This window comes from Nerophis ophidion, linkage group LG04 (assembly GCF_033978795.1).
Source record: "Nerophis ophidion isolate RoL-2023_Sa linkage group LG04, RoL_Noph_v1.0, whole genome shotgun sequence".
Classification (NCBI taxonomy): domain Eukaryota; kingdom Metazoa; phylum Chordata; class Actinopteri; order Syngnathiformes; family Syngnathidae; genus Nerophis; species Nerophis ophidion.
The window spans coordinates 62617128-62644889 of record NC_084614.1 but is presented as its reverse complement, the minus strand read 5'-3'; the positions used below and the strand labels follow the sequence as shown (position 1 = coordinate 62644889).

Here is a 27762-nt window from a genome sequence, read left to right as displayed (position 1 = left end):
GTTGTCCGTGCGTGTTATTGTTAAATCATTTTGAACTTTGGCAGAAATATTGCTAGCCATGAATTGATTAACGTGAACCCCGACTTAAACAAGTTGAAAAACGTATTCGGGTGTTACCATTTAGTGGTCAATTGTACGGAATATGTACTGTACTGTGCAATCTACTAATAAATGCCTCAATCAATCTAGCTGAAATGTGGTTAGTATAACACCCACATATAATGAATACTTAATTGTGTCAAATTTCAAAGATTCAATAATCAACATGAAACCAGTAATACCAGACATGCCTTGTGAAGTATCATTTTCCTGTGATAATTAGTAAGAAACCTATGGATTTTCAAAACCACTCAAAATGCACTAATTTCTGGTCAACTTGTTAATGATAAATAATTAAATAAATGGGTTGTACTTGTATAGCGCTTTTCTACCTTCAAGGTACTCAAAGCGCTTTGACACTACTTCCACATTTACCCATTCACACACACATTCACACACTGATTGAGGGAGCTGCCATGCAAAGCGCTAACCAGCACCCATCAGGAGCAAGGGTGAAGTGTCTTGCTCAAGGACACAACGGACGTGACGAGGTTGGTACTAGGTGGGGATTGAACCAGGGACCCTCGGGTTGCGCACGGCCACTCTTCCACTGCGCCACGCCGTCCCAATGTCGTAAGCATTTCACCAATCTCGCGCACATTGCAAATTTGGACACAATCTAACAGCAAAACAGTCTCCCAACACTGCGTAGATGGCATCAAGGCCTATTTATCCAAGCGTGAGGGTTGGGAAACGAAGGTGTTTGGCGAGGCACGGCCACTCTTCCACTGTGCCACGCCGTCCCAATGTTGTAAGCATTTCACCAATCTCGCGCACTTTGCAAATTTGGACGCAATCTAACAGCAAAACAGTCTCCCAACACTGCGTAGATGGCATCAAGGCCTATTTATCCAAGCGTTAGGGTTGGGAAACGAAGGTGTTTGGCGAGGGAAGTGTGGATTCAGGCCGGGTGGCCTATTTCAAATTCCAGGTAACCCTAAATTATTATATTTTATAAATAGTAAACCAAGTTGTGGTAGTGGTTTAGTCAGTAGTTTAGTCGTGGATGTACACTGTATAGTGATGAATCCAATAAACATTTGATTTGATTTGACATTAAATTAGCAAAATGCGGTTGTGCGCCCATTGGTATTGGGCTTACAACATTAATGCTAAGCCAGTGGTCCTCAACCTTTATTCAGTGATGTACCCCCTGTGGACATTTTTTTAATTCAAGTATCCCATAAACAAAGCAAAGCATTTTGGTTGAAAAAAAAAAGAGATAAAGAAGTAAAATACAGCACTATGTCATCAGTTTCTGATTTATTAAATTGTATAACAGTGCAAAATATTGCTCATTTGTAGTGGTCTTCCTTGAGCTATTTAAAAGAAGAAGAAAAAAAGATATAAAAATAACTAAACATTGTTGAAAAATAAACAAGTGATTCGATTATTAATAAAGATTTTCACACATAGAAGTAATCATCAACTTAGAGTGCCCTCTTTGGAGATTGTAATAGAGATCCATCTGGATTCATGAACTTAATTCTAAACATTTCTTCACAAAAAAATAAATCTTTAACATCAATATTTATGGAACATGTCCACACAAATGACAATTGCATTGTTGCATTTCTTTTCACACTTTATGAACTTACATACTTAGTTTGTTGAAGTATATATTTATAAAGGATTTTTGAATTTTTGCTATTTTTTAAAAATTTATTTTAAAATCTAACGTACCCCTTGGCATGCCTTCAAGTACCCCCAGGGGTACTTGAAGGTAGTTTGTGAGTTCAAACACAGGCTGAGTCATACCAAACACTATAAAATTTGGACTCATTACCTCCCTGCTTGGCACTCAGCATCATGGGTTGGAATTGGGGATTAAATCACTATAATGATTCCCGAGCACGGCCACCTCTGCTGCTCACTGCTCCCCTCACCTCCCAGGGGGTGGAACAAGGGATAGGTCAAATGAGAGTGTGAGACTATAAGTAGCACTTTAACTTTTAATCATTGGTATTATCTCTGTTATGCTGATGAGATCCCGCCCCGAGTAGAGGAGTTCAGGTACATTGGTGTTTTGTTCGTGTGTGAAGGAAGAGCGGATCCTGAAATTGACGGGCGGATTGATGCGGTGTCATCTGTGATGCGGACTCTGGATCGGTTAGTTGTGGTGGCGATTGAGCTAAACCAAAAGGCAAAACTCAATTTACTGGTGTATCTATGTTCCTATACTCACCGAAGGTCACAAGCTTTGGGTTTTGACCGAAAGGACAAGCTCGCGGATTCAATTGGCTAAAATGAGCTTCCTCCGTAGGGTGGCAGGGCTCTCCCTTAGATTTAGGGTGAAGCTCTGTCATCCTGGTGGGCCTCGGAGTAAAGTCGCTGCTTCTTTACACCGTGATTAGCTAGATAAGGTGTCTCGGGCATCTGGTTTGGATGCGTCCTCAGATGCTTTCCTGGTCCTACTGGTCGAATGTGCCCTGAACAATCCCATGTTAGCTGTTTCCCAGCTGGCATGGGATTGCCTCCGACCACGGAAGGAGCTGGATGAGGTAGCTGGGGAATTCTGGGCTTATCTGCTCGTGCTGCTGCCCCAGCGACCCGACTTCGGATAGCCAAAAGAAAACAGATTGAGGGTATAAAGCAAAGCTTGTTTATTGGACTTCATCTTCATTAGCCAAACTGCTTTGTGTTTTATTTTGATATCCAGAAGTAAACGCTATGTTTTTTTACATTACTTTTTTTTTTCATTTATCTGACACAGCATTTTGTTAATGTTTTATTGTGTATTTTTAATTCATATACGACATGTTTCTGCTCAAACTCTTAATTGATCTGTCCCTAAATAGCATCTACATGTACATATAAATGTACATAACTTAAAAAGATAAATAAATAATAATAATTAAAAAAAACTCTTATCAAAATGTAATATAGAGATAAAGGCCTCATGTAATGACAAAAAGCTAACACGTTGATATTATTAAAGAATTTAAAAAAACTAATTGTCATGACATGATTATATTACATTCACACCCCAACACTGCGTTATTATGATTTCAATGTTGATAACAATAATCTTAATTATTACTTTGGCCATAAATGGCAGCCCTAGATCTCATACATTAACACAATTTTTTTATATATGGACAAAAACTGCATTTACGTCTTATGGCCATCAGGTGCCATCTTTAAAAAAAATGTTTTTATATATATATATATATATATATATATATGCTTTGAAGTAGGGCTGGGCGATATTTTTTTAATACCGCAATATTTTTAGGCCATATCAAGATATACGATATATTTCTCGGTATTTTGCCTTCGCCTTGAATGAACACTGGATACATATAATCAGCAGTATGATGATTCTATGTGTCTACATTAAAAAATTCTTGTTTATACTGCACTAATATATGCTACTTTTAAACTTTCATGCAGAGAAAGAAATCACAACTAAGTCAATTTACCAAAACTGTTTTTTTTTAAGTTATTAGCAGGTGACTTTTCAAATGATGCTACATATTAGCAGTAATGCTACTTTTGGTAGCAACGCTTGTGGCCCACACATGACAAATTAAAGTTGTCTTTTCGACATATTCCCGCTTGAAGCCGAACCACCGCCAGACGATGGACCCCCTGCTGTTTTTCATGGGAATTAATTCTTCCTTCATTTGTTACGAGATTCGCACCTTCTTTCTCTCGCAACAACCCGCTAGCATCACAGCTAACGTTAGCCACGCCGCTACCTCTCTGCTGGGCGAGGGCGTATACGTATGACGTGACAGTATGTGACGTCTGTAAGAATGTGCGCCTGCTTGTCTGTGAGAAGGAGACACAGGAAAGAGCGAGGAGAGCCTGTGGTGTAATGCCCGCAGCTAAAAACAACTGCGTGAGAACGTGTACCCGAATATTACGATATAGTCATTTTCTATATCGCACAGAGACAAACCCACGATATATCGCGTAAATCGATATATCGCCCAGCCTTACTTTGGAGCCCTTGCCTTGAAAGAAAATAATGTTTGCCTTGGTGCCCTTCTAACTTACATTGGTGTCCTAAAATATGAGCCCTCCTTTAAGGAAACACTTGCCTTGACCTTAAAAAGTTAAAATTCAAGGCCTGTAAATGTATATCTTATATTATAATCGGGATTCCAATGATAATTTTACTCAAATTATATGTTTTGCGGGAGGAGTTTCGTTCAGTGTAAACTTACAGAATGTTTTCAGAGATTTGTGTATGTGTGAAAATTTGTGATACTCTTGATGATCTAGGATATCTGTTCTACGTTATCGGTATTGGTGTATAGTGGTGATTAAAACAATGCGAACACACTTGAACTTCTAAAAAAGCGGTCCAGTCAGCACTCAGATTGCATGATCAAGCTTGAGGCACGCTAAGTGGCTGGCCAATGCGGATATCAAGCCAGCGGCAAATACACACATACTAATCGACTTTGCAAACACACGTCATGTTCAGATGTCCCAAAATGTGAGACGGTAAAGATTTTGCAGTTATTACAGCAACTACTAGGGGTCTTAACACAGTTCCCACCACATTTGCAGGAATTCAATTTTGATTTTAATTCCTATTTAGAGAATAATGGTTCTGTTTCTTTCCAGGCAGCAAAAATGTCCAAAATAGACAAGATGAGTATCCTCGGGGTGCGAAGCTTCGGGATTGAGGACAAAGACAAACAAGTGATCGCCTTCGTCACGCCTCTCACAGTCCTTGTCGGACCCAACGGAGCTGGCAAAACGGTACACAAACTGTTTACAGCAGGTATCTCTTATCGCCGCTCTGTGACCAATAACATTCAGATGTAATAGAAAAATCAGTAGACCCCCCCTGTTTAATTGTATTTTTATGTCTGCAAACAATGTAATTTCTGTATTTTAATAACAAATACACCAAAGGGGGAACAGTTGGCAATACACAACAAGACAAACTTTGTGACAGTGTTTTTTAAGCAAAGTCTGTGATCTGTACCATCCATCCATTTTCTACCGCTTATCCCCTTTGGGGTCGCGGGGGTCGCTGGTGCCTATCTCAGCTACAATCGGACGGAAGGCGTGTACACCCTGGACAAGTCGCTATCTCATCGCAGTTATCTGTACCAGTGGTCCTCAAACATTTTTCACCAAGTACCACCTCAGAAAAAAATTGCCTCTTCAAGTACCACCATAATGACCGATGTTAAAATACAGCAGCTTAGTAGGCATAAGTATTCATTAAAAACAAGGCAGATGTTTTATTCAACAAGTATATTTATTATGTTTGGCCAGTCTAACACTGTCCCAACACAATTGGGACAGTAACACTGTTTTTGAATAAAGGAAAATTAAACACTGTAATCAATTGATTCTTTAGCATATCATGTGTGTTAAACTCAATGCCACGTCATTTAATGTGGCCCGCAAGTACTTTTTATTTTTCCCCATCATATAAATTTAATGTGGCCTGCCGCATCATTCTTAGGTAGCCCGCCACGTTATTTATCTGATCTGCCATATAATTTTATTGTGACCTACCACATAATTTTTTGCTACTTCAATTTAAGCTGACCGTCCCATAATATTAATGCGACACATCGCGTCAGTTTATGTGGTCCGCCAGATCATTTAAGGTCACACCATTTGTACTGACCCTCTGTGTCATTTTAGGATGGCCCGCCATGTCATTTTATGTTTTTCGCTACGTCATTTATGTAGCCAGCCACATCTTTTTAATTTTGGCCCGCTAAATCATTTTACGTGGCCCACCACGTCATTTATGTCACTTTCAAAAGAGTGGAAATAAAAAAATAACTTTCTGGCTAAAATTATTTTCTTTTGATTTTGACAGAAAACTGTTAAAAATGCAATTGCATATGTTCTACGCTTTAATATTATCTGATGTTCCAAGCATTTTCATTTCTTTTTTGGTTAACAAAAATAAACACTTAACTATTGGCTTCTCATCTTGACTTGAGATTTCAAAGCAAGTTGTCATCAATCAGTAAAAAATATGACAACCAAAAACAGTTACCTTTGCAAGTTCTGTAACAGGGCTATTATGTGTTTAATATATATTCGCTGTAGCCCTCTGAGAACAGCCATAAATGCGATGCGGCCCCCAGTAAAATGAGTTTGACACCCCTGCATTAGATGGACCCAGTGTACCATTGGTATACATGAAATTTTGAGAATCACCGATCAAAACAAACTAAGGCTGGTTAAAATAATTGATTATGGATCGATATTATTACAATTTTGCAACGTTGTCATCATATTGATGACTTTGCTAACGTTAGCTGCCAACAACATGCCGTTTGGGGCCAAATAAGAGAAAGTGAGAAATGTGCGAGCATATTATCCACCAGATTCTCTGCAAACCATGAAGATATAGAATAATAGAAGCCATTGCAACTTTTGTTGCCGAAGATTCACAGCCGCATTTGCCAGATTCAGGCGGCTCGTGTTTAAAGTGAACCATAGAACGGCAGCTGAAAGGTACTTTTGTCTACGTCTTCATCTACCTGCACATATCAGTGTCATGAAGTGCCCCAGAAAAAGCAACCAAGCACACACATCCAGCCTTCACAATAAGATTCAATACATATAGTGTTCATCCTGTCTGATTGTGCTAATAAATTAAGAGTCCCACCCAGAAGAATAGCTTACATATTTATTGTTATTATTTTGCTTTTTAAGTTTTCCTGTATGCAATTTGTACCAATAGAATGTTGCAATACAAATACACTTTCACTTCCAATTCCTTCATTTTAAAATTGTAATGTTGAGACTTTTAAGAAATGTTAAACTGTCCAAAGAAGTTGTTGAGACATTTTCAGTATTTGGGTGTAGATTGAATAGAATCATAATTAATAAATTTAGAACCTTTATAATTCAAAATTGAATCGATTTGGGGAGATGGCCATGATACCTGGCCCAGTTGCACGCACAGCGAGGCCCCATAACTGTTGCTTTTTCAAGAGGTCTAATACATTTATAAAAAAGGCAGTGAGACTAACAGTCTCCTTTTTAAGAGGGCAAACTGTAGGAGTGAGAAAGTAAAAAAGTTGACTGAAATGAGTGTACCCACAATTCAGGAAAAACTCAAATTTGAACAACTCATTCATTGGCTCTCTCATTACTGCTATCCATAACTTTCTACAGTTGCGTTGAAGACTACTGTATAGACAACCAGCAATCCACTTGTCTGCAAATCTACATTAAAGTATGTATAGACTAGAGTGTTTCCGCAAAATATCTTTACATGTTTTTGAAATGTAGTACAAAATATTTTAATTTGTAATAATTTCCACAGATTTGTAATTTGATTCCGTAATAAATGTGAGACTTGATGGACACTTATTTTTCAGACTATTATTGAGTGCCTTAAATACGCAACTTCAGGAGAACTTCCCCCAGGTTCCAAGGGTGGTGCTTTCGTCCATGATCCAAAGGTAAATAGCCACGACTACACTAAACCAAAAACATAGTTGCTTCAGACGTAGTGAATATTTTACTTAGACAGTATTTGCGCTGGTCTAAAGTTATACGTCATTCCAGGACGCCCACGAGACAGATGTGCGAGCACAGATCAAACTTTTATTCTCTGACGTCAACGGAGAAAAAATCACCATCCAACGCTCCATGTCCTGCACCCAGAAAGCCAAAAACTACTCATTTAAAAGCCTGGAACAGGTTATTACGAGAATAAAGTAAGTTTTCAACCATCTCTCTTAACTCTGAGTTTTTAACTAATATCTTAAAATGTTCACTCATGCATTTATGCAGGGATGGAGAGAGGGTAAGCATGTCGAATAAATGTGCTGACGTGGACCGGGAGATGATTTCTGCGCTCGGTGTATCAAAACCTGTGTTGAATCATGTCATATTCTGCCACCAAGAGGAGTCTAACTGGCCACTTAGTGAGGGCAAGGCGCTTAAAGAAAAATTTGATTCCATCTTTGCTGCAACAAAGTAAATCCAACTCTTTCTTTTCTTTCTTTTTTATTTATTTATTTGTATTAACGCTTAATACTACCAGTAAATGTGTATTACTCTTGCACTCTCAAACAGATACATCAAAGCTCTGGACACGATGCGTCAGCTGCGCCTAAAACAGAGCAACACGGTGAGAGAGTGTCAGGTGGAGTTACGCTTCCTGAAGCAGAACAAGGAGAAAGCCCAGCAGATTCGAGACATTATCGCCAACAAGGAGGCTCAGTTGATGGCTTCTAAAGACAACATCCAGATGATAGAGAACCAGATTGATCCACTGGAGGTGTGCTGTTTTTTCCGTCTGACATTTTAACACTAAATAATTAGGCACAAATGTATTCAGTTATTCATTTTGATTTTCAGAATCGACTGACAGACTTTGACTTAAAACTGGGCAAGGTGATGAAGCTGGACAACGACATCAAGGCTTTGGACAGCAGGAAGAAACAAATGGAGGAGGACAATAAGGAACTGGAGGAAACAATGGAGCAGGTGGAAGTTGCTGAATAAATTGCTAAATAAGCCTGGAATGTATTCTCCATATCCACAATTGATGTACTAAAAGCACAGCTGAGCGGGCAGAATAAGGTTGATCGATTGATTGCATTTGCAATGTGATCGCAACATGATAAAATGCGGTTTATTCACCGTAAAGGCTGCGGTTTGACTGGTCTTCTGACAAGCGAGCCAACCAAGCAGGCAGGGAGTGAATAACCCTGCTATGTTTTGTGTAGTTTAATATCTGAGTTTGTTTTGTGAAAAGAAGAAATATATGTTATGTTCACAATCAAAGCGGCGTTGAAAACAACCATAAAAAGCTGCGACGCAAAGCTCTATGCTGCTGAGGAGCGCACACACAAGCAGTGTTGCCAACTTAGCGGATTTCTCCTTAAATCTGGTGACTTTCCATCTCTTAGGGACTTTTTTACTCAAAGGCAACCGGCGACAAATCGAGAGACTTTTTTTTGGATCCTTTGGACATGTGAAAACACATATCACTCTGCAGTGAATGTCCTCTATGAGTAGCGGGTGCTGCTGTTAGCCCCTTGTCATAGGCGGTCAGTAGCCACAGTAGCCTCGCGCAGCAGTCTGAGCAGAGAGGTGACCCACACCCCTCTTTGTCCAGACTGCAAAGGAGGTGTGCATGTGCAAAGTTTCTGCTGTTTCCGACTTTGTCTACAGAGGGAGCTATAAATGTCAATGTTTGTCAAATGTCAATCCCATCGTTCATATTACTTAGCCAGTCAGTAGGACCGGTTCGTTCGTGAATGTCACAACCTTCCAGTCTTTTGAGGAAATCTGATGCTCTTAATATTCATAAATACATATCAATATTGATTTAAATTTCAAACATTTGTATCAACAGTAAAACGTTAATTTGCAAATTTGATAAATTTAGCATTTTTAAAAACAAAATTTTTAATCTCTCCCATGACGTTATTTATTTCTCCACGGTGTCCATTGCAATCAATTATGCAAATTAGGTGATTATGTCATCTAACAACTTCTAGTGACTTTGAACAGCCAATAGCTACTATAAATTGTGGTACTTGAATCTTGTGTCATCAGGCTGAATTCAATCTGTATATCCCCCCCGCACTCTGCGCACCTCACTTTCAGAGAGGAGGAGACTGGAAAGGACTATCAACGAGGTGCGCAGAGTGCGGGGGGGATTTACAGATTGAATTCAGCCTGATGACACAAGATTCAAATACATAATCACGCACGAGAACTGTAAAAGTACACACGCATAGGTTGTTGACATTTTAAAGTTGTATCAAAGGATCCCCTGGTTCATAATTTGTTGCAGAAAATCGGTATCGGTAACACACATCACCATGCAAAATGTTACACACAAAACATAGGAAAATAGAACATTAGATTACGTGTCTAGAAGGAAAACAGCCACTTGCGCGTCCAAAGTTAGTCCAAGACTGGCTTGGCATCGTCACCGGCAAGTGTGTTAATTTAAGCAAGGGCCTTTCTGATTACTGTGAAAACATAACATTAAGAATGGAAGACATGATTTTGGGAGGCCCTTTAAAGATATCCAGTTTTGTCTCACCGGTACACATTACAGCCGTCAAGTAAGAGCTCAAAGACAGACAAACATACTTTTGGGCTTCCCAATAAAACGGCTGTGCTGACAAGACTCCAAGTCAAAGTATTTAGTAGGTTTATAATTGTATTATTTAGAAGAAAACTGTATAATAAATCTGATATTGTTTATTAATGTACAGATGATTTATTGTTTTTTTTGTTGAAAAAATAGGTAAGAAAATGTTTCACAAATAAAATCGCAATATTGAGCAATAAAATGGCCAATACATTTTCAAAATCATTCAGCTTTAGTTCCCAAAACTGGTGAAGTTAGCGCGTCAAATAGCAATAACTCACTGCAAAGTTGCTGCGAGCATTTTTACTAGGATGCTTTCATCCACTACATAGCATAGCATGTACAACTTTACAAAACAGTGGGTAGCCTTCTTAACAAGTAGTTTAATGCAACAACTGTATTAAATTAATTGCAGAGATTGATGTCATTGGCGGTTGCATGGTCTACAAAAGCAAATAACCCCCAGGGCCACCAATTAGCACCGGCTCAAAAAACATTTACATTAACTGTGTGGCTGTAGGCAACCTCGTAATGTAATTTTTTTTTTTCATTAACTCCACATGATAAGAGTAGCTCAATTTGAAGTATCATGAATAGTCAGCAGCTTGTGTGTAACACATGCTGTATTGTTCACAATGAACTCTATAAAGGTGTGGCAATATTTGATTTAAGAATTGTCCCATGATTGTCTACGAAGACATTAGGAATGATTTTTGCATGTTTTGTGACAGCTCCCCTTTGTGTTGCTATGTAGGTTTTCCAGGGTTCAACCGAGCAGCTGCAAGAGCATTACCAGAACCACCAGAGAACAGTGAGGGAGAAGGAGCGAAGGCTGACTGACTGTCAGAAAGAACTGGAGCGAGCCGGCAGGGAGTGTCAGAGACTCAACCGGGCCAAGGCCGACCTCCTGGTGGAACAAGGTGCGCAGTCACACCCACATAGGAAGTTGATTTGCCATTTTTGTGCATAGGAATAAAAACGTACAAAAGATCCCGTTTCATTTATTTCTTCCAGGGCGTCTCCAGCTTGAGGCTGACCGCCACACCCAAAACATCAAGAACCGTGACACTCAGGTAAGAGCAAGACGGTCATTTTAAAAGGCATTTCTTGCTTAAAACAGGCTTTACTAAGGAACAACATCACCTGTACTGTTGCCATGGCTATCTTGGATTTCCTACTTTGGTGGTGTGTAATATTGGTAGACTAACACTGACCTATCAAGCTGTGTGTAGTGCGTATCTTATTTGATCAATGATGCACATTAGTGCTTCATGTACATGTCCATCAGTCAAACTGTACATAAATGTGAATAAAAAGTAACGTATGCATCACAAATGTGGGAGGAGCCCTTGAGGAAAAGTTCCTAAATGTTACTTGAATTGCAGGTCCGCTTGTTGTCGTCACAACTGGAGGTGGAAGGCTATGACCGGCCACCCTTTACGGCTCTAAAGTTGGAAAGCTTTCATCGTCACGCCACACAGAGACTAGAACAAGAAAAAGAGGCAGTGGCTCAGATTACGGTAAGAATTAGTCAAGGAATTACTATTAGAATACATAAGTCTTTTGTTGGTTGTGCTGCTTATCGTGTCTTCGTTCCTTGACACAGGCAGACTTGCACGAAAAGGAGCAGCAGAAACAACAGTCCATTGATGAAATCAGACACAAGAAGACTGGTCTGGAGCGGACAGTAGAGCTGAAAAGAGACCTTCAGGAAAGGAAGCAGCAAGAGGTCCGAAATGTCCGCGCTGAGCTGCAGAGACTGGAAGGTTCGTCAAGCAGAATGCAGGAGCTTGAGAACGAGCTGGTGAAAGTGGTGAGTGTACAAGGCATATGTGTATTCAACATTACAACATACCTGAGGCTAATTTAATTAATTTTTTTAGGAGGGTGAGCTGCAGAGGGCCCTGCATATGTCAAATATAGAAGAGTTAAAGGCCGAGGTGGCGGAGCTCCAGAGAGAAAAGGCCGAAATGGACCGCTCACAGAGACAGCTGGATCAAGAGATGGGCTTGCTGAACATGCACACCACTGCGCGCACACAGATGGACATGTTGACAAAGGATAAGGTTTTGTTGTCAATGCTAGCGTGGGTCCACGTGTCTTCCTTCGTTTCTCTCCTAACATTCCTTTTTTGGTGCGGCAGAAAGAAAAAGAGGAGCAGGTACGCAAGATCAAGTCCCGCCACAGCAGCGATCTGGTGTCATTGCTGGGCCATTTCCCAAACGTAAGAGAGCTGGAGGACTGGCTCTACGCTAAGTCAAAAGAAATAAACAGCACCAGGGCCAAATTGTCGAAAATCAAGTGCGTGATCCAATAATAGATGAGTGAAGAGCGTGTTGCCTTTGTCCTGACAGAGCTGTTGTTATTTTACAATTCTCAGCAAGGACCTGGCATCAAGTGAGCAGAATAAAAGCCACATCGCTGCCGAGCTGCGTAAGAAAGAGCAGCTGTTGATGGCTGATGAAGAAAAATTCTTCGAAGTGTGTGGCAGTCAAGATCTGGAGCAGGACCTGTGCAAAGTGCAAGAAGACCTGGAAAAGATCTCCAAACAAAGAGGTTAGAATGCCAAACCTAAAACCAACAGAATAGAATAGAGGAAATAAGTGGGACTTCTGTTTGTCTTTTTCCAGCCATGCTAGCCGGAGCCACTGCTGTCTATACCCAGTTCATCAGTCAGCTGACCGAAGAGAGGGAACCCTGCTGTCCCGTATGCCAGCGTACCTTTCCTTCTGAGTCCGACCTGCAGGACGTCATCAGTGACATGCAGTCCAAACTGCGTCTAGTTCCAGATAAGCTGAAGAACACTGAACAGGATCTTAAGAGGAAGGAGAGGCGAAAAGATGAGATGATGACTCTAAGACCTGTCCGGTATAACATTTGTTATTCTGTTTATAGGTTTACAGGAATACTCTTTAAGGATTGCTGTTGAAAACATATTGTTTTGGTCACAAAATAATTTTAGCGCTAAAACCATTGGTGCACATGTAGATTGCATACACTTACGAGACACTTAAGTACCACAGCTACACCAAAAATGTTAAGAAACTAAATAAAGTAAACACAATTTTAGGGACATCACTCTCAGAAAGAAGCAGTGCAGGTTGCTTCATATTTGTGCCACTAGATGGCATGAAATTATTATAAAGCAACCAAATATTTCTGCTGTGCCCTTTTCTGAAATAGCAGCTTGAAAAACAGAGAATCTGAACAATAATGTATAATGTGTTCCTGAATATATGCATTATTTGATCCACAATAAAAGGTTTATCTGTCCTTCCCAGCCAGTCCATTGTACAGTTGCAAGAGACGGAGTTACCTGAGCTAAGAAATCGCCTGCAGAATGTGAACAGAGACATCGAGAGGCTAAAATCTGATGCAGAGGAGCAAGACACTCTACTTGCGACACTGATGTCCGAGGAGGAAACCGCCAAAGCTTGTTTGCAGGACATCTCACTCATGGACAGATTCCTGGTAGTTTAAAACAAGATACATTCCTATCATTCTGGTGTCATAAACACTTACAATTGCAAGCCTCCCTGTGGTCCACAATTGTTTTTTTCCTAGATGGACCTAAAGGAAGTAGAGAGGAAAATAGCTCAGAATGCAGCTAAACTCCAGGGTGTAGACCTTACCAGAACCATTCAGCAAGTCAGCCAGGAGAAGCAGGAAACTCAGCTGAAGCTAGACACCAGTAAGTCCGCTAACTGCATAGCCAACATGTACCATGTATAGCGATTGTTTGATCCAATGTTGGTACAATATCTCACAAAGGTTTGTACAGTCTCACATTTCAGTATCTTCTCAAGGGAAAATACCATAGACATGTTACTTAGGTTATATTTTAAATTAGATCTATTTAGCAGCAAAGATTATTCAGTCAACTTACACAGCCATTGTTGTCTCAATAGCTGGGAACTCAAGTAAATACACCAGTGGACATGTAAAAATTGTGTTAAGAATGTGAATATTTAAAGTGAACTCTAGTACCGCCTTAATCCTCCTGGGCACGAAATTTACCAGAACTGCATAGGCTCCATTCCATTTTCTTCCGCTTATGACTGGGTCACGGAGGCATCACAATACCACTGCTTTAAATGTAGAAAAGACAATTATCTTTTTATATCACTTATTTGCCATCTATTAAGACACATATAGTTTTGTTGTTGAGTCATTTTCAGTCGATATGTGTATATATATATATATATATATATGTATATGTGTGTGTGTGTATATATATATATATGTTTATATATATATACAAATATATTTATATATATATATATATACTTCTATACAAGCTTTACACTGATTACCCTATAGTATAATTAAGTTTCAATTCTATAATGTTGATCCTGGAGATGACATATTGTATAAAAACTATGTTTTGCTAAAATGTGAGGTATGTGTCTAACTTTTGTGCGATCCTGCCGTTCCATACATTTCTTTACCTTGCAGCTTCCAGCAAGATAGAGCTGAAACGTAAGCTGATTCAAGACCAACAGGATCAAATTCAAGTGCTGAAGAGTTCTGTGAACGAGACCAGAGCAGAGAAACTCCAGTTGAGCAGCGATATGCAAAAACAGCAGCAGCTGGAGGAACAGTGTGTTGATTTCACTGCTGAGATCCAAACCTTAACCAGAGATATTCGGGTAATTATTGTGACGATGCAATTTTCCACTGAATTTCAAGACTGCCTAATGTGGGAAATTAAATATCATGTTTTTGTCTATTGCCCAACCAGGAGGCCAAGGAACAGCTGCTCCCATTGTCCTCCACCCTTGAAAAGCTGCAGCAGGAGAAACAGGAGCTGATGGAGCGCAAAAGACAGAAGCATGAGGAAGGGCAGGAGAAGGTGAAAGCATGTTAAATCACTCTGCCTTTTTGTTAGAAAGTCAAATCCAGCTGCAACACTATCCCTACTCTACTGCCTTTCTATGTAAGTAATCTTGTTACTGCTTTGTAACTGGCAGATCAACGATATCAAAGAGAAAATAAAGACCATCGCCATCTTGGAAAGGGACATCAGCAAGTACCAGGATGAAGGCAAAAATGAATACAAAGAGGTAAAATTGGTTGCTTCTGTTGCACTGACTCACAAGTACCGTCAATGTCTTTAGTGTAAGCAAATATATCAAGTACGGGTGTCCTGATCAACATTTTTGGCCTTCAATCAGATTTTTTAGCCTCAGATCCGATTTGGTTTTAAGTCCTGATCCAATACTTGGACAATAAATCATAGAACAGTGGTTAGTGCTCAGTAACTAAAAAGGCAAAAAATATTAGTATCTTAGAAATGGCTCCTAAACGTCACTCTTGTTGCAGCTTGCTCTCCAGTTTGAGCCGTGTTCGGGCAATACATGCAACCTGGAATTCACACACATACCTCCTGCATATGTGTAACAAGGAATATGGAAATGTGCAGCAAAACCTCGTTTTACAAACATAATTGGTTCTTAGACGAAGTTTGTAAATTGAAAAGTTTTTATAGTGAAGAAGAGTTCCCTATAGGAAACAATAAAAGTGTGAATAATCTGTTCCAGCCTTGACAATAGTTTCTATTTTAGTGAAGCATTTTGCACTTTGAACACCATATGAAGTGCTTGCAGTACTGTGAATCAAACAAAAACAAGGAGGTGATGGATCAAATTTCTATGTAATAAAAACAACTGTGCTGTATGCACTGCCCTGCCAACACACACACACGCACACAGAGAGAAACCGATCAGAAATCAAAAAAGCCTCTAATTATAACAACTATATCACTACAATAAAAACATTTCAAAAAGTAAAATCCACTTACATTAACATTAACGAGGAGCATAGGGTTAAAAAACAGTTGACAGCGAGAGAGAGTCCCCTGCTCTGGTTCCTTTACCTGTGTGCTTGCTGGAAAGGAAAGAAGAGGAAATGTTCCCTACGTGTGCAGTAGGTCTGCTTTGGCATAGTTTTCCAGAATTGTCTAGTTTTTTCACAATTTAAACTCGCAGTAGTACAAATCTTGTCTTGTAATTTTTCTATACTTGTGAGTGCCATTGCACTCTTTGAAAATAGTTTATTTTTTGAATACACAGCGATTGCCTCATTTTTGCCAAGCTGGTCTGTTGGCTTTTTGGGAATTATATCGAGTTAGCAAAAAGGAAAAAAATTTAATAGGTGAAAAAAACACAAAAGGCACACACACACGGAAGCCCTGAGACATAACTCGGAAGGCAGAACGTGAGTGCTGCAATGAGGCAGGCGCCCAATGATGCGTTTTCCTGGCGGACTCAATGTAGCGTTTGTACATTGACACATGGTTCATGCACCAAGGCATATGTGGCTCGGTCTTAAAAATGTGTTAATCGAAAAGTTTGCAAATAGAGGGACTCAGAAAACGCGGTACTGAGACTGTCTCCCAGAACGAGCATCCCTTTTTAATGAAATATTTCACGTGAGAACTATCTTTACTCATGTAAACGCTGGGACAAAGCTGCAGTAAAGATCTCATTAACCAATTGCCGACCAGTTCAAAAATGCAACTGGCCCCGATGTAATCCCATGATCAGGATCTCTAATGTCAAGCGTCGTTGCAGCAAAAGGAGTCAGAGCTCCAAGACACCAACACACAGCTCCACGAGGCTGAAAGACACAAAGAGAAGATTAACAAAGAGATTGGAAATATTCGACAGGACATTGACACTCAAAAGGTAACATTATGGATGAATATTTCTCTGGAATAGTTGTCCATTTGAGGTTTAACTTGAGTATATTTTCAAACAGGTCCAGGAGCGCTGGTTACAAGACAACTTGACCCTCAGGAAGCGCGAGGAGGAGCTTAAAGACGTAGTGGCAAAGCGAGAGTCCCTTTGCAAAGACATGGGCAACATGCAAGTGATGCAGCTACGCCAGTAAGAGCCCAATCCATCCACGACCACATTGCTAGTGCTGTTCATCTCAACGTTTTCACCTCTTCTTGTGCTCTCAAACAGAGAACGACGCGAAGCTGAGCGCAAGCTTGAGGACTTAAAGAAGAACCGCAGCATTGCACTCGGTCGGCAGAAAGGCTTTGAAGAAGAGTTGCTGCATTACAAGTAAGCTTGTCCAAAGCATCCTAGCAGTCTGTAGTTAAAGGGGAACTACAGATTTTTGGAATTTTGCATATCATTCGCAATCCTTATGAGACACAAGAAGACAAAATGTATTGGGGGTTTTTTGCATTCAAATTGGTAAAAAAAAGTCTCAATCTAGCAATGCAGCTAATGATATTAATCCTTTCTGCCTCTAAATCACTTTGAAAATGTTACTGAAAACCACCAACAATATGTTATGTAACTGTATAATAAACAAGCTGTAGCGACATTATTATTGTAAGAGTGAACATTGACAAACTGTTTATCTAGCTAGGTTCTGCTTCAACAGCTGAATGGTTTAGGTTTTTGTAATGCACAACACATTGCAATAGGACACCAATCTGTAGTGACTGAAAAACATGAACAATCATAGTACAGTACTAGCTCAACAGTCTATGTACTGTAGTTGTATTAACAAGCACAACGTGCTGCATTTATCATGATCAATATTATAGTGACTCACTCGATGGACAGTTTTCTGTTTGGACCAGCTGGCTGTGGATGTTGTTTCGAGTGGATTTTAGGTATGCACGGCATTTATGTCTGCATAGCTTTGCTCCAAATTCCATATTTACAGCGCCGACCTCACTCTCTTTGCTTCCGTATGCTCCAACTTTTCACCCTCTCTTCGTGCTCGCTTATACAACCAGCAGTTCATCCTCTGTATATTCATGTTCAAAAAGATAATGTTGTGAATCCTCATTTGTTCAAAAATAGTCTACGTTGTCTGTTACTAAGTCTGCCATGATTGAAACACACACTTGTTTGTTTCTGCAAGTACAAACACATATTTGTTGTCGGAAGGTGGAAGTACGCTGCTTTGAAAACAGAAATAAATTGGCTGAGGAAATAAGTTCAGGTATTGCATAAAATGACCAAAATACCGTAAATATTGTACATATTACATATTGTAATGAGTATGTCTGTGTGGAAGTCTTGCTCTTCCGGGTTCTTTAGACCACCAATCACAGACATGACAGCTGTGTTCGTGGTTCGGAACAATGATTTATTTTTCAACAGTATTCTTTTTTCGTGCTTTTCAGCCATCTTCTCTTGTGACAGTCCCGCTCGCGCTCAACTCCCCTCACTTTACCGGCTGCTGCCTTTAACAGAGCAACAGGTGATTAGATAAACACTCCCAGGTCCCGTCCCCCCCCCCCCACACACACACACACACACACACACATTCTGTTACCACAATACGTATATACTTGCAGTGTGTCCGTATAACGTTGATGGAGGGTTTTTAAGTTTTTTTGAGGGCTTTGAAAGCTACAATGTTGACTTCCAAATGCTTGTATTACGACACGTGACTTCTTCCCCTGAAGTCAAAACCAGTGGTGGTCAACAAAGCCAAGATGGCTGTTGTACAACAGCGGCGCGTCAACTATCTGAGTACAAAAGGGCTTAAACAATTCTTCAAAGTGCAGATACGAGCAAAACATTGAATTATGCATTGGTGGAGATCCCTAAGTTTTATCAAAAAAAGATTTGTCGAGTGACATCGAGGATTATACGTTGGTCAAGTTCCCTGAAATATTGAACTATTGTGCTCCAGATGCCATTCTACACTATAAGATAGATGAAAACTTGGAAAAGCATGGAAGTCTAAAACTTTTTTGTGTGGGGCTGGCTCAAAGAAATTAGTATCAAGACTCTCCCAGAAAGGTATGCATAATTTTTGCTCAAGTAAGATAGCATTTCATGATTGAACTTTGTGTTTACTGCCATGTTTGTTGCTATTACATGCGCCGTTTATGTTTACTCAGTGGCCTAGTGGTTAGAGTGTCCGCCCTGAGATCGGTAGGTCATCAGTTCAAATCCCGGCCGAGTCATACCAAAGACTATAAAAATGGGACCCATTACCTCCCAGCTTGGCACTCAGCATTAAGGGTTGGAATTGGGGGTTAAATCACCATAAATGATTCCCGGGCGCGCCACGGCTGCTGCCCACTGCTTCCCTCACCTCCCAGGGGGTGGTCAAGGGTGATGGGTCAAATGCAGAGAATAATTTCGTCACATTTAGTATGTGTGTGACAATCATTGGTACTTTATCTTTAACATGTTTTTCCCGTTTTTATCAATATAATGATAAATAATACAACTATGGATGTCAATATTGTGTATGTGCTGAAAGCTTAATATATGATTGTTGCCTTGGGTAAAAGCATCTCAACTCCCTTAGGTTTTGTTCACATTTGCTTTCTTTTATTTAGACCCGCTGAATTGATGTTTTTCGAAACACTTGTAGCAGATGTATGTATATGAAATACAAATGATATCAAGATAATACTTATATAAAAAAATATTAAAAATTAAAATTATATAAAACAAACCTTTAACAAAGTAATCACTGGAAACTCATGCATGCTTCGACTCTACTCCCTTGGACTGGAGTGTGTGCTGCATTTCTCGTTGTTTTGTAAAATTTTACACTCTTCCGCTCTTTTTGATTACCTCTTGAGGAACTTTGAAAAAACGTTTATTGTCTTCTCAATTTGAAAGATTGGTACATCCGAAAATAACACAAGCATAGGGCAGTTTTTCTTCGAGAAATGCTAAATGGCACCGTGTTCCCATTGAAAACAAGTTAGCTTGACCATCACCCATATTTACTGGGTGGGACGTGAGCCGGACACGACGTCAGTAAAATGTTTTTTTATCATCTTCAGAGTCTTGAAAAAATACATGTGTGTTTTTGTTTCTTATAATGATTGTGAAGGATATGCAAAATTCCAAGAAAGTGCAGTTGCCCTTGAAGGTAAAGCTTTCACTCCCATGATTAAAATTACTTTCAGAAAAGAGCTGCGGGAAGATCAGTATGGCAAAGCGGAGGAGCTGTACAAACACAAGATGATCACAATGCGGACGACGGAACTGGTCATCAAAGACCTGGATCTCTACTACAAAGCCCTCGATCAGTAAGTGTTTGACCGATGCACAAAAAATAAAAGTTGTTTAAACTAAAAACAGATACATTATTAATACAGGTTTTAGTTACATTTAAGTCATTTTTTTGCAACTTTTTTACAGCATTATCCTTGAATTCCTGAACAATAGCATGTGCTTTAAACTGTCATCAAAAGATGCAAATTACCATATTTTTTGGTCTATTGTCATACATTTTCATATTTAAGGCGCATTAAGCAAAACAAAGTCAAATCTTATTTGACCCATTCACAATAACTCAATAACACTATAACATTTTCAGTTGTGACACACAACATACAAAACAGTAAAACCACTTTTTCAGTTCATTCCTCTTCGCCAAATCCATCAAAATCTCCGTCTCAGTGTCTGTTGAGTGATTTCGGCATCAAGTATGCCCAAATCCCTTGTTCCTTGTCATCCGAGTCAGTCTTGTGTTAAATAGCGGTTAAGTCATTATTCTGGCCTTTGTGAAAGCTCGGACAACACTTGAGACTGATACCTTAGTCTTAGCATCCACCATCCATTGGCAGATAGTGGCGTAACTTGCCTGCCGTAGCATCCTTGTCTTGGTGAATGTGCTCCCCCGCAGCTCATGATTTAACTTTGAATGACCTGTTGACACAAATTTTTTAGCAGTTTGAGTTTTTTGGTTAATCCATCCGTAATGATGACCATCTCTGAAGTGGTTTGTTTCACTGGGGTTTTGACAGTATCGGTTAGATACGCTCGCATAGAGTCATGGATCAATAAGGACGGCGATTTGTGGAAAAAGCCAGTCAGTCTCTTGACATAAACTTCTCTCAACCACTCACCCATCTTGTCCTCGTCCATCCAGCCTTTCTGTTAGCCTTGATGTTGAGGCCAGCCGGATACTTCTCTTTCAGCAAAGTCTTCCTCTAGAAAATGACCGTCGGTAATAGTTTCTGGCCATCAGCCTGGCAACCGAGAACTACAGTCAAAGAGTTTGTAGTAGTTCCCCATATTTCTACACACTAACTCAGATATAGTTACACTCTTGAGCAGTAGATAATATGTAATGATTTTTGGTCGAGAACAAAATATTGATGCAGTGTAGTTCTACTCAGATATAAAAAATATATATGTATATACCGGTACATTTACACAGGATTCTGTCAGAATAAATTATTTTAATAATTCACGATTTTGCCAAAAATGTATACATACGCTCACAAAAAATATACACGTTCATTGTAGGGATAAAAATAATGTCAACTTTTATACTTTTAACTTAACAATCATTTCAGTATAAAAAACGTCCTTCTAGAATTCTGACCCATGCAAAGATTTAGAATCATTACGTAGAGCCACACACTTTAGTAATGTATTGATATTTTAACTTTTCAATTATTTATTTGATAGACAAAAAGCATCTCAAACATTCTGAATATCCATCCATCCATTTCTCCCGCTTATGCCCTTTTGGGGGCGGGGGGCTGGTACCTATCTCAGTTACAATCGGGCAGAAGGCGCGTACACCCTGGACAAGTCGCCACCTCATCGCAGGACCAACACAGGACCAACATTCACACTCACATTCACACAGTAGGGCCAATTTTAGTGTTGCCAATCAACCTATCCCCAGTTGCATGTCTTTGGAGGTGGGAGAAAGCCGGAGTACCCAAAGGGAACCCACGCAGTCACGGGGAGGACATGCAAACTCCACACAGAATGATCCCGAGCCCGGGATTGAACCAAGGACTACTCAGGACCTTTGTATTGTGAGGCAGACGCACTAACCCTTCTACCACCGTGCTGCCCCATTCCAAACATTCTGAATATGTTTCATAAAATTAAAATAACTATATATTCAACATATATTTTCCTGAAGTAATAAATAAAGTACTATCTATATATATATAAATGAGGCCAATAGAATTGAGCTAATATGATTCAACATTGCCCAAACAAGCTGAATCACATCTTTTTTTGTTTGACAAAAATAACATCACATTTGTCCTTGACAGTATGATAAATCAATACGAATCAATTGTAGAACATAAAGGAATGATGAAGCGCATGTTTTACACTAAGAAATCTTAAACGTTACCGGTGCCTCCAGATGAACCATGACGTCAAACATACAGTAGACAACAATTCATTTTGTCATCATGTCCTTTCCCCATGTGGGCTTTTCTTTCTAACTGTTGACTCTTATCAAACGCTTGCTCATCAGTCCTGTGGCTTTACGTTTAATGCAATCATCGATGGTAGGTCTCGGCTAAACGACACAGGCAGCTTTGTACTGCTTCCATAAAATTTCCCTACAGTCATATTTAAGGAGACTTATCAGATGTTATTGTGTTGAAGCTCGTCTTTAACCCTCCTTGTTTAATTCCTTCAGAACATGTTTGTCACACTACTAGTGAAATGTCTTCTTCCGACATGGTAAGGAAAGCCCACACTGGTGACAGCTGTGTCGTGATGCTTTTCTCTGTACACAACAGACGGTATCATGACATCACCAACATGCAAACATACCGTAGGGGTGTAAAAGGGTTGAGGAGCCAGGCAGTAGCAAAAGCCACAATAGAGAGACAATCGACAAACTCAAAGATGATAAGTCTTTATCATTATCGACTCATTCTATTTGTTGATATGTTTATAATTGCTATTGGTCGATAATATATGTATTTCCCCCCTCATTCGTATTAGATGACTCACCTGGTTTATCAGCTGTTTCGACACCATTATCAAGATTACAAGAAAGTAGGCCTAGAATGCCTTCCAACAGATGAGGGGTGACCTAGTTTTGTCATATATATATATATACGTATACAGCTTTCTATATATTGAAATAAATATCTGTGTATATATATATATATATATATATATATATATATATATATATATATATATAGAGAGAGAGAGAGAGAGACCCGTGAATGCGTGGGTTCCCTCCGGGTACTCCGGCTTCCTCCCACTTCCAAAGACATGCACCTGGGGATAGGTTGATTGGCAACACTAAATTGGCCCTAGTGTGTGAATGTTGTCTGTCTATCTGTGTTAGCCCTGATTGTAGCTGAGATAGGCGCCAGCGCCTCCCGCAACCCCGAAAGGGAATAAGCGGTAGAAAATGGATGGATGGATGGATATATATAGTCGTCCCACAAATATTCCACACTTGGAGCTACTATTAATGCTGTAACAAATATGAGACGGCGCCTATGTTTCGAAACCTCGGTGTGTAGCTTCAGAGACATTTTTTATTTTATGTTGAAAGCAATTGGTGTGTAGACAGTTGCGGTTCCACCTCACATTTTGATTGTGCGTATCTCGTGTCTGTGAGGCTGCAATTTCACGGCACCCATTTTTGAAAGGTGTCGTCCAACCAACGCCTTGATCCAAAACTGCTTTGAAAGTTGGAAAAATATATTATTGCTTTGATGATTACCTTACAGTATTTCCACACTTGCTGCAGGAAGTCCTGCTTCTGAACTTATTTCTGTCATATAAACTAATCAGATTGAGATAAATGACAGAAGTCCTTTTTTTTTTTTAACCCCCGTCTCTAAAACCCCGTCCATCCTTCATTTACCATATATGGGCTTCCAAATGGGGGCGGGATGGGAGGTTTCAGACCACATTAGTGATTTTCATCAGTTAGTGAGATTATTGGTCAAACTGTTCTTGTCGCACAGGAAAGCAATTTCCAGTTTGATGCCTTTATCGTCCCAATCAACCTGCTTCTTTACCGTTTATCTATGTGACACAAATTTCATCCCTTTTTGTTTTCCATCCATCCATTTTTCTACTGTTTGACCCTTTCGGGGTCGCATGACTGCTGGAGCCTATCCCAGCTGCACTCGGGCAGAAGGCTGTGTACACCCTGGTTGAATGAATAAATACATTTTGAAAAAAAACGTTTTTTAGCGGGCCGTATAAATATAATAGCACATTTATATTTCAGGACTATTTTGAAAAGCTATTTAAAAGTGGGATAAAACTGAATTAAGAATTTGTAAACCAAGATAAGCCTGGACCTGAATCCTTTAGTCTTAAGTGTGCAATGTGTTTACAGCATTATCAGGCAAATACCATAAGAATGTAACAATTACTTACAAAATGTGCACTACTAAAAAAAGATCTGAATAACTCTTAATGCTCCTGTACGAACCTTCCAGAACCATCATGAAGTTCCACAGTATGAAGATGGATGAAATCAATAAAATTGTAAGAGATCTTTGGCGCAGCACCTACAGAGGTCAAGGTACGTTAGCCTTTGTTTGTTGTACAGCAGATGGCGCTCTCTTTCCTATCCATCCACATCAGTCTTTAACACTCTCCTCAGACATCGAGTATGTGGAAATCCGCTCAGATGTGGATGAGAACTCCTCTGCCGGAGTAAAGCGAAGGGTTTATAACTATCGAGTTGTTATGGTGAAGGGAGACACAGCTTTGGATATGAGGGGACGCTGCAGTGCTGGTCAAAAGGTGACTTTTGCAAAAAATGTACTTAGCCTTGTGATTGTTTCTGCATAACATGATTATGTGGTCATGTCTGCAGGTGCTGGCATCCCTCATTATCCGTCTTGCTTTGGCTGAGACCTTCTGTTTAAATTGCGGTATCCTCGCGCTAGATGAACCTACCACCAACCTGGATAGAGAGAACATTGAGTCGTTGGCACACGCCCTTGTGGAGTCAGTACACACGCACACGCACGCACACACAGACACAAACAGTATCCTTGTGTTTTTGTATGCTGCTGGAAGATTGTATTATCAGATATTGAATTAAATTGTTTCCAGGGTCATTTGAAGCCATAGGCAACTGTGGACTTGAAAAAAGCCTATATGCAGCTAGGGCTGGGCAGTTATTTTATGGTGATCGATGATCAGCATATATTACCACGATCAAATGGAACGTAAATGTCTATTAAAAGATACCGTCGTAGTTAACAGTAGGGAAGCAATGGTGCTCAGTGTAATCCTCCATTGAAAAATCAACCTTTATTTACAGCAGGGGTGTCGATCTCAATTTAGATCGGGGGCCACATGGAGAAAAATCTACTCCCAAGTGGGCCGGACTGGTAAAATCCCTGCATGATAACTTAAAAATAAAGACACCTTCAGATGGTTTTCTGTGTTTAAAAATAGAAGAAGCACATTCTAAAAATGTATAAATCATAATGCTGTTGTTTTTTTACACTTACATGTTGCGGTTAATAGCATTCTATCTTTTTTTGTTGTTTATATTTTCTGAATGAATGATGTGATAATGTTCATCAGTCAACTCAGTGGTGTTCATTTTTCAATCTATCACGATAAAAAAATATCAAAATCAAATTACAGTATGCCATGTATGTAGTTTAATCATTTCCCTCGATTGATGTAGTAACATCATGTGATTTAGTACCATCATCTACAGCAGGGGTCGCCAACCTTTATCACTCAAAGAGCCATTTTGACCCGTTTCACAAAATAAAGAAAACTATGGGAACCACAAGACTCTTGAAATTTAAAATGAAATAACACAGCGTACACATTTTTTTTTTGCTTTGTGCTATGTATTAACCAGGGGTGTGTTTGCTTTGTGCTATGTATTAACCATGGGCCTCAGACACGGCGCCCGCATCTTAATATGAAAATTTAATAATAGTGCGGCACGTGAGTTTTATTTAAATGCCGCTTCACAACAACACATTTGCCAACCATCTCAATTTTTCCGGGAGACTACCGAGTTTCAGAGCTACTTTTCTCTCGACTGTCTGCTGGTTTTCACCAAAACAACAATAATAGAAGCTTGCTATGATGACAATGCGTTTAACGCCTTCCACAACCGTAACAAACAACTTACCAGTCCATTTGCATATTGTACGAGGCTTCTGCAGACACACATAAGCGACTGCAAGGCATACTTACTCAACAGCCATACAGGTTACACTGAGGGTTGTGATATACACAACTTTAACACACTTATTAATATGCGCCACACTGTGAACCCACACCAAACAGGAATGACAAACACATTTCGGGAGAACATCCACACTGCAACACATTATAAATGCAACATAACAAATACCCAGAATCCAATGCATCCCTGACTCTTCCGGGCTCCATTATACACCCCCGCTAGCACCAAACCCCGCCCACCTCAACCGACGCACGTAGAGGGGGGCGGCGGGGGGAGGGGGTGTTTAATGGAGCCCGGAATAATTAGGGATGCTTGGACTTCTGGGTATTTATTATGTTGCGTTTATAATGTGTTACAGTGCAGATGTTCTCCCGAAATGTGTTTGTCATTCTTGTTTGGTGTGGGTTTACAGTGTGGCGCATATTACTAAGAGTGCTAAAGTTGTTTACATCACAACCCTCAGTGTAACCTGTATGGCTGTTGAACAACTATGCCTTACAGTCGCTTGTGCGTTGAGTCAGCAGCCACACACTAGATGTGGCCAGCCGGCACTAAGATAGCATAGTATTAAAGCGGACGCTACGAAATGGTCGAGAGGACGTTTAAGGCATTGCCGTCACGGCACGGCCTTAATATTGTTGGCTGGGTGAAAATCTGAGAATGTTATCCTGGGGAGAGTTCTGGGAGAGGCAATGAAATTTGGAAAACCTCCAGGTAAAATGGGGGGATCGGCAAGTATGCAGCTGAGCCACATCACAGTGATCCAAGAGCCGCGGGTTGCCGACCCCTGATTTACATAGATACAAAGAATTACTATTGCAACATCCAGTAGACGCATGTAGAAGAGCTGTTTCTTTCATTCAATCAAAAATTTCAGGTTAATTTGTATACCTAGCAAACTCATCCCGCGGGCCGGATAAAACCTGTTCGCGGGCCGTACGTTTGACACCTTTGCTCAAAGTGAAGCCTTTATCTAAATTTAGTGGTGAGCTTTCAGACTGCAACTAAATTCACTTTTCCTCCCTGGAACAGGATTATCAAGAGTCGCTCCCGCCAGCGCAACTTTCAACTGCTTATAATCACACACGACGAGGACTTTGTGGAGCTGCTTGGTCGCTCCAGTTACATCGAACACTTCTACCGCATCCGCAAGAACCAGGACCAGAACTCTGAGATCACCAAGTGCAGCATCAGCTCCCTCTCTTCTTACCTGCACTGAGCACGCCAGCGGACGCTGTACAGTAATTTGCCTTTCTGTTTCCGACATTACCCTTTCGGATCGGATTTACGTTGGTGTGTTATTTAAAAGAAAAAGCAAATGAGGGGGCAAAGAATTCCCGTCTGTCAATAAAAATGCCATATTTTTGGTTTGCAAATTGCTTTGTTTCTGGTGGAACAGTGATAAATTAAGTCATGCTAGATGCAAAACAGAAGACTAAGTCCCCAGGGGTCTCATCTATAAAAGTCTGCATGGAATTCGGACTAAAAGTTTCTGTAAGAAATTAATTGGGCTAACTTACTTTGCGTGGAAAAAGCCAAACACAACTTTTTGGACGGTTTTGTGTGTAAGCAAGTTTTATAGTCGTGACCTCAGGTTTCTTATTTTTACTTCTTGAAGTTAATATCAGGACCCGATTGGTGCAATTATTAGTTGTAGATTGTGAGACCACCTCTTCTAAATGGTCGAACTG

At 40.0% G+C, this 27762-nt stretch overlaps 1 protein-coding gene across 5 annotated transcripts in view; it reads left to right on the top strand.

Moving 5' to 3' along the window:
- The window catches only part of rad50 (RAD50 homolog, double strand break repair protein), a 27824-nt gene extending 377 nt beyond the window's left edge, over positions 1–27447 (top strand). For 2 of the 5 annotated variants that reach the window (XM_061898667.1, XM_061898668.1), the window contains exons 2-28: positions 4678–4815; positions 7419–7502; positions 7609–7760; positions 7837–8022; positions 8122–8326; positions 8407–8535; positions 10914–11079; positions 11174–11232; positions 11545–11679; positions 11766–11972; positions 12043–12225; positions 12303–12460; positions 12540–12715; positions 12790–13027; positions 13441–13630; positions 13724–13850; positions 14615–14808; positions 14901–15011; positions 15130–15222; positions 16732–16845; positions 16919–17046; positions 17128–17229; positions 20067–20189; positions 24342–24427; positions 24509–24651; positions 24725–24858; positions 27104–27447. In XM_061898667.1, the coding sequence (XP_061754651.1) occupies positions 4687–4815; positions 7419–7502; positions 7609–7760; positions 7837–8022; positions 8122–8326; positions 8407–8535; positions 10914–11079; positions 11174–11232; positions 11545–11679; positions 11766–11972; positions 12043–12225; positions 12303–12460; positions 12540–12715; positions 12790–13027; positions 13441–13630; positions 13724–13850; positions 14615–14808; positions 14901–15011; positions 15130–15222; positions 16732–16845; positions 16919–17046; positions 17128–17229; positions 20067–20189; positions 24342–24427; positions 24509–24651; positions 24725–24858; positions 27104–27290 (3939 nt within the window). In that variant the 5' untranslated portion in view covers positions 4678–4686 and the 3' untranslated portion in view covers positions 27291–27447. Of the gene's footprint in view, positions 1–4675; positions 4838–7418; positions 7503–7608; positions 7761–7836; positions 8023–8121; positions 8327–8406; positions 8536–10913; positions 11080–11173; positions 11233–11544; positions 11680–11765; positions 11973–12042; positions 12226–12302; positions 12461–12539; positions 12716–12789; positions 13028–13440; positions 13631–13723; positions 13851–14614; positions 14809–14900; positions 15012–15129; positions 15223–16731; positions 16846–16918; positions 17047–17127; positions 17230–18311; positions 18346–20066; positions 20190–24341; positions 24428–24508; positions 24652–24724; positions 24859–27103 lie in introns of those variants that run through there. The other 3 variants (XM_061898669.1, XM_061898671.1, XM_061898672.1) reach the window with 3 other exon arrangements.
- Positions 27448–27762: the final 315 nt, after the last annotated feature.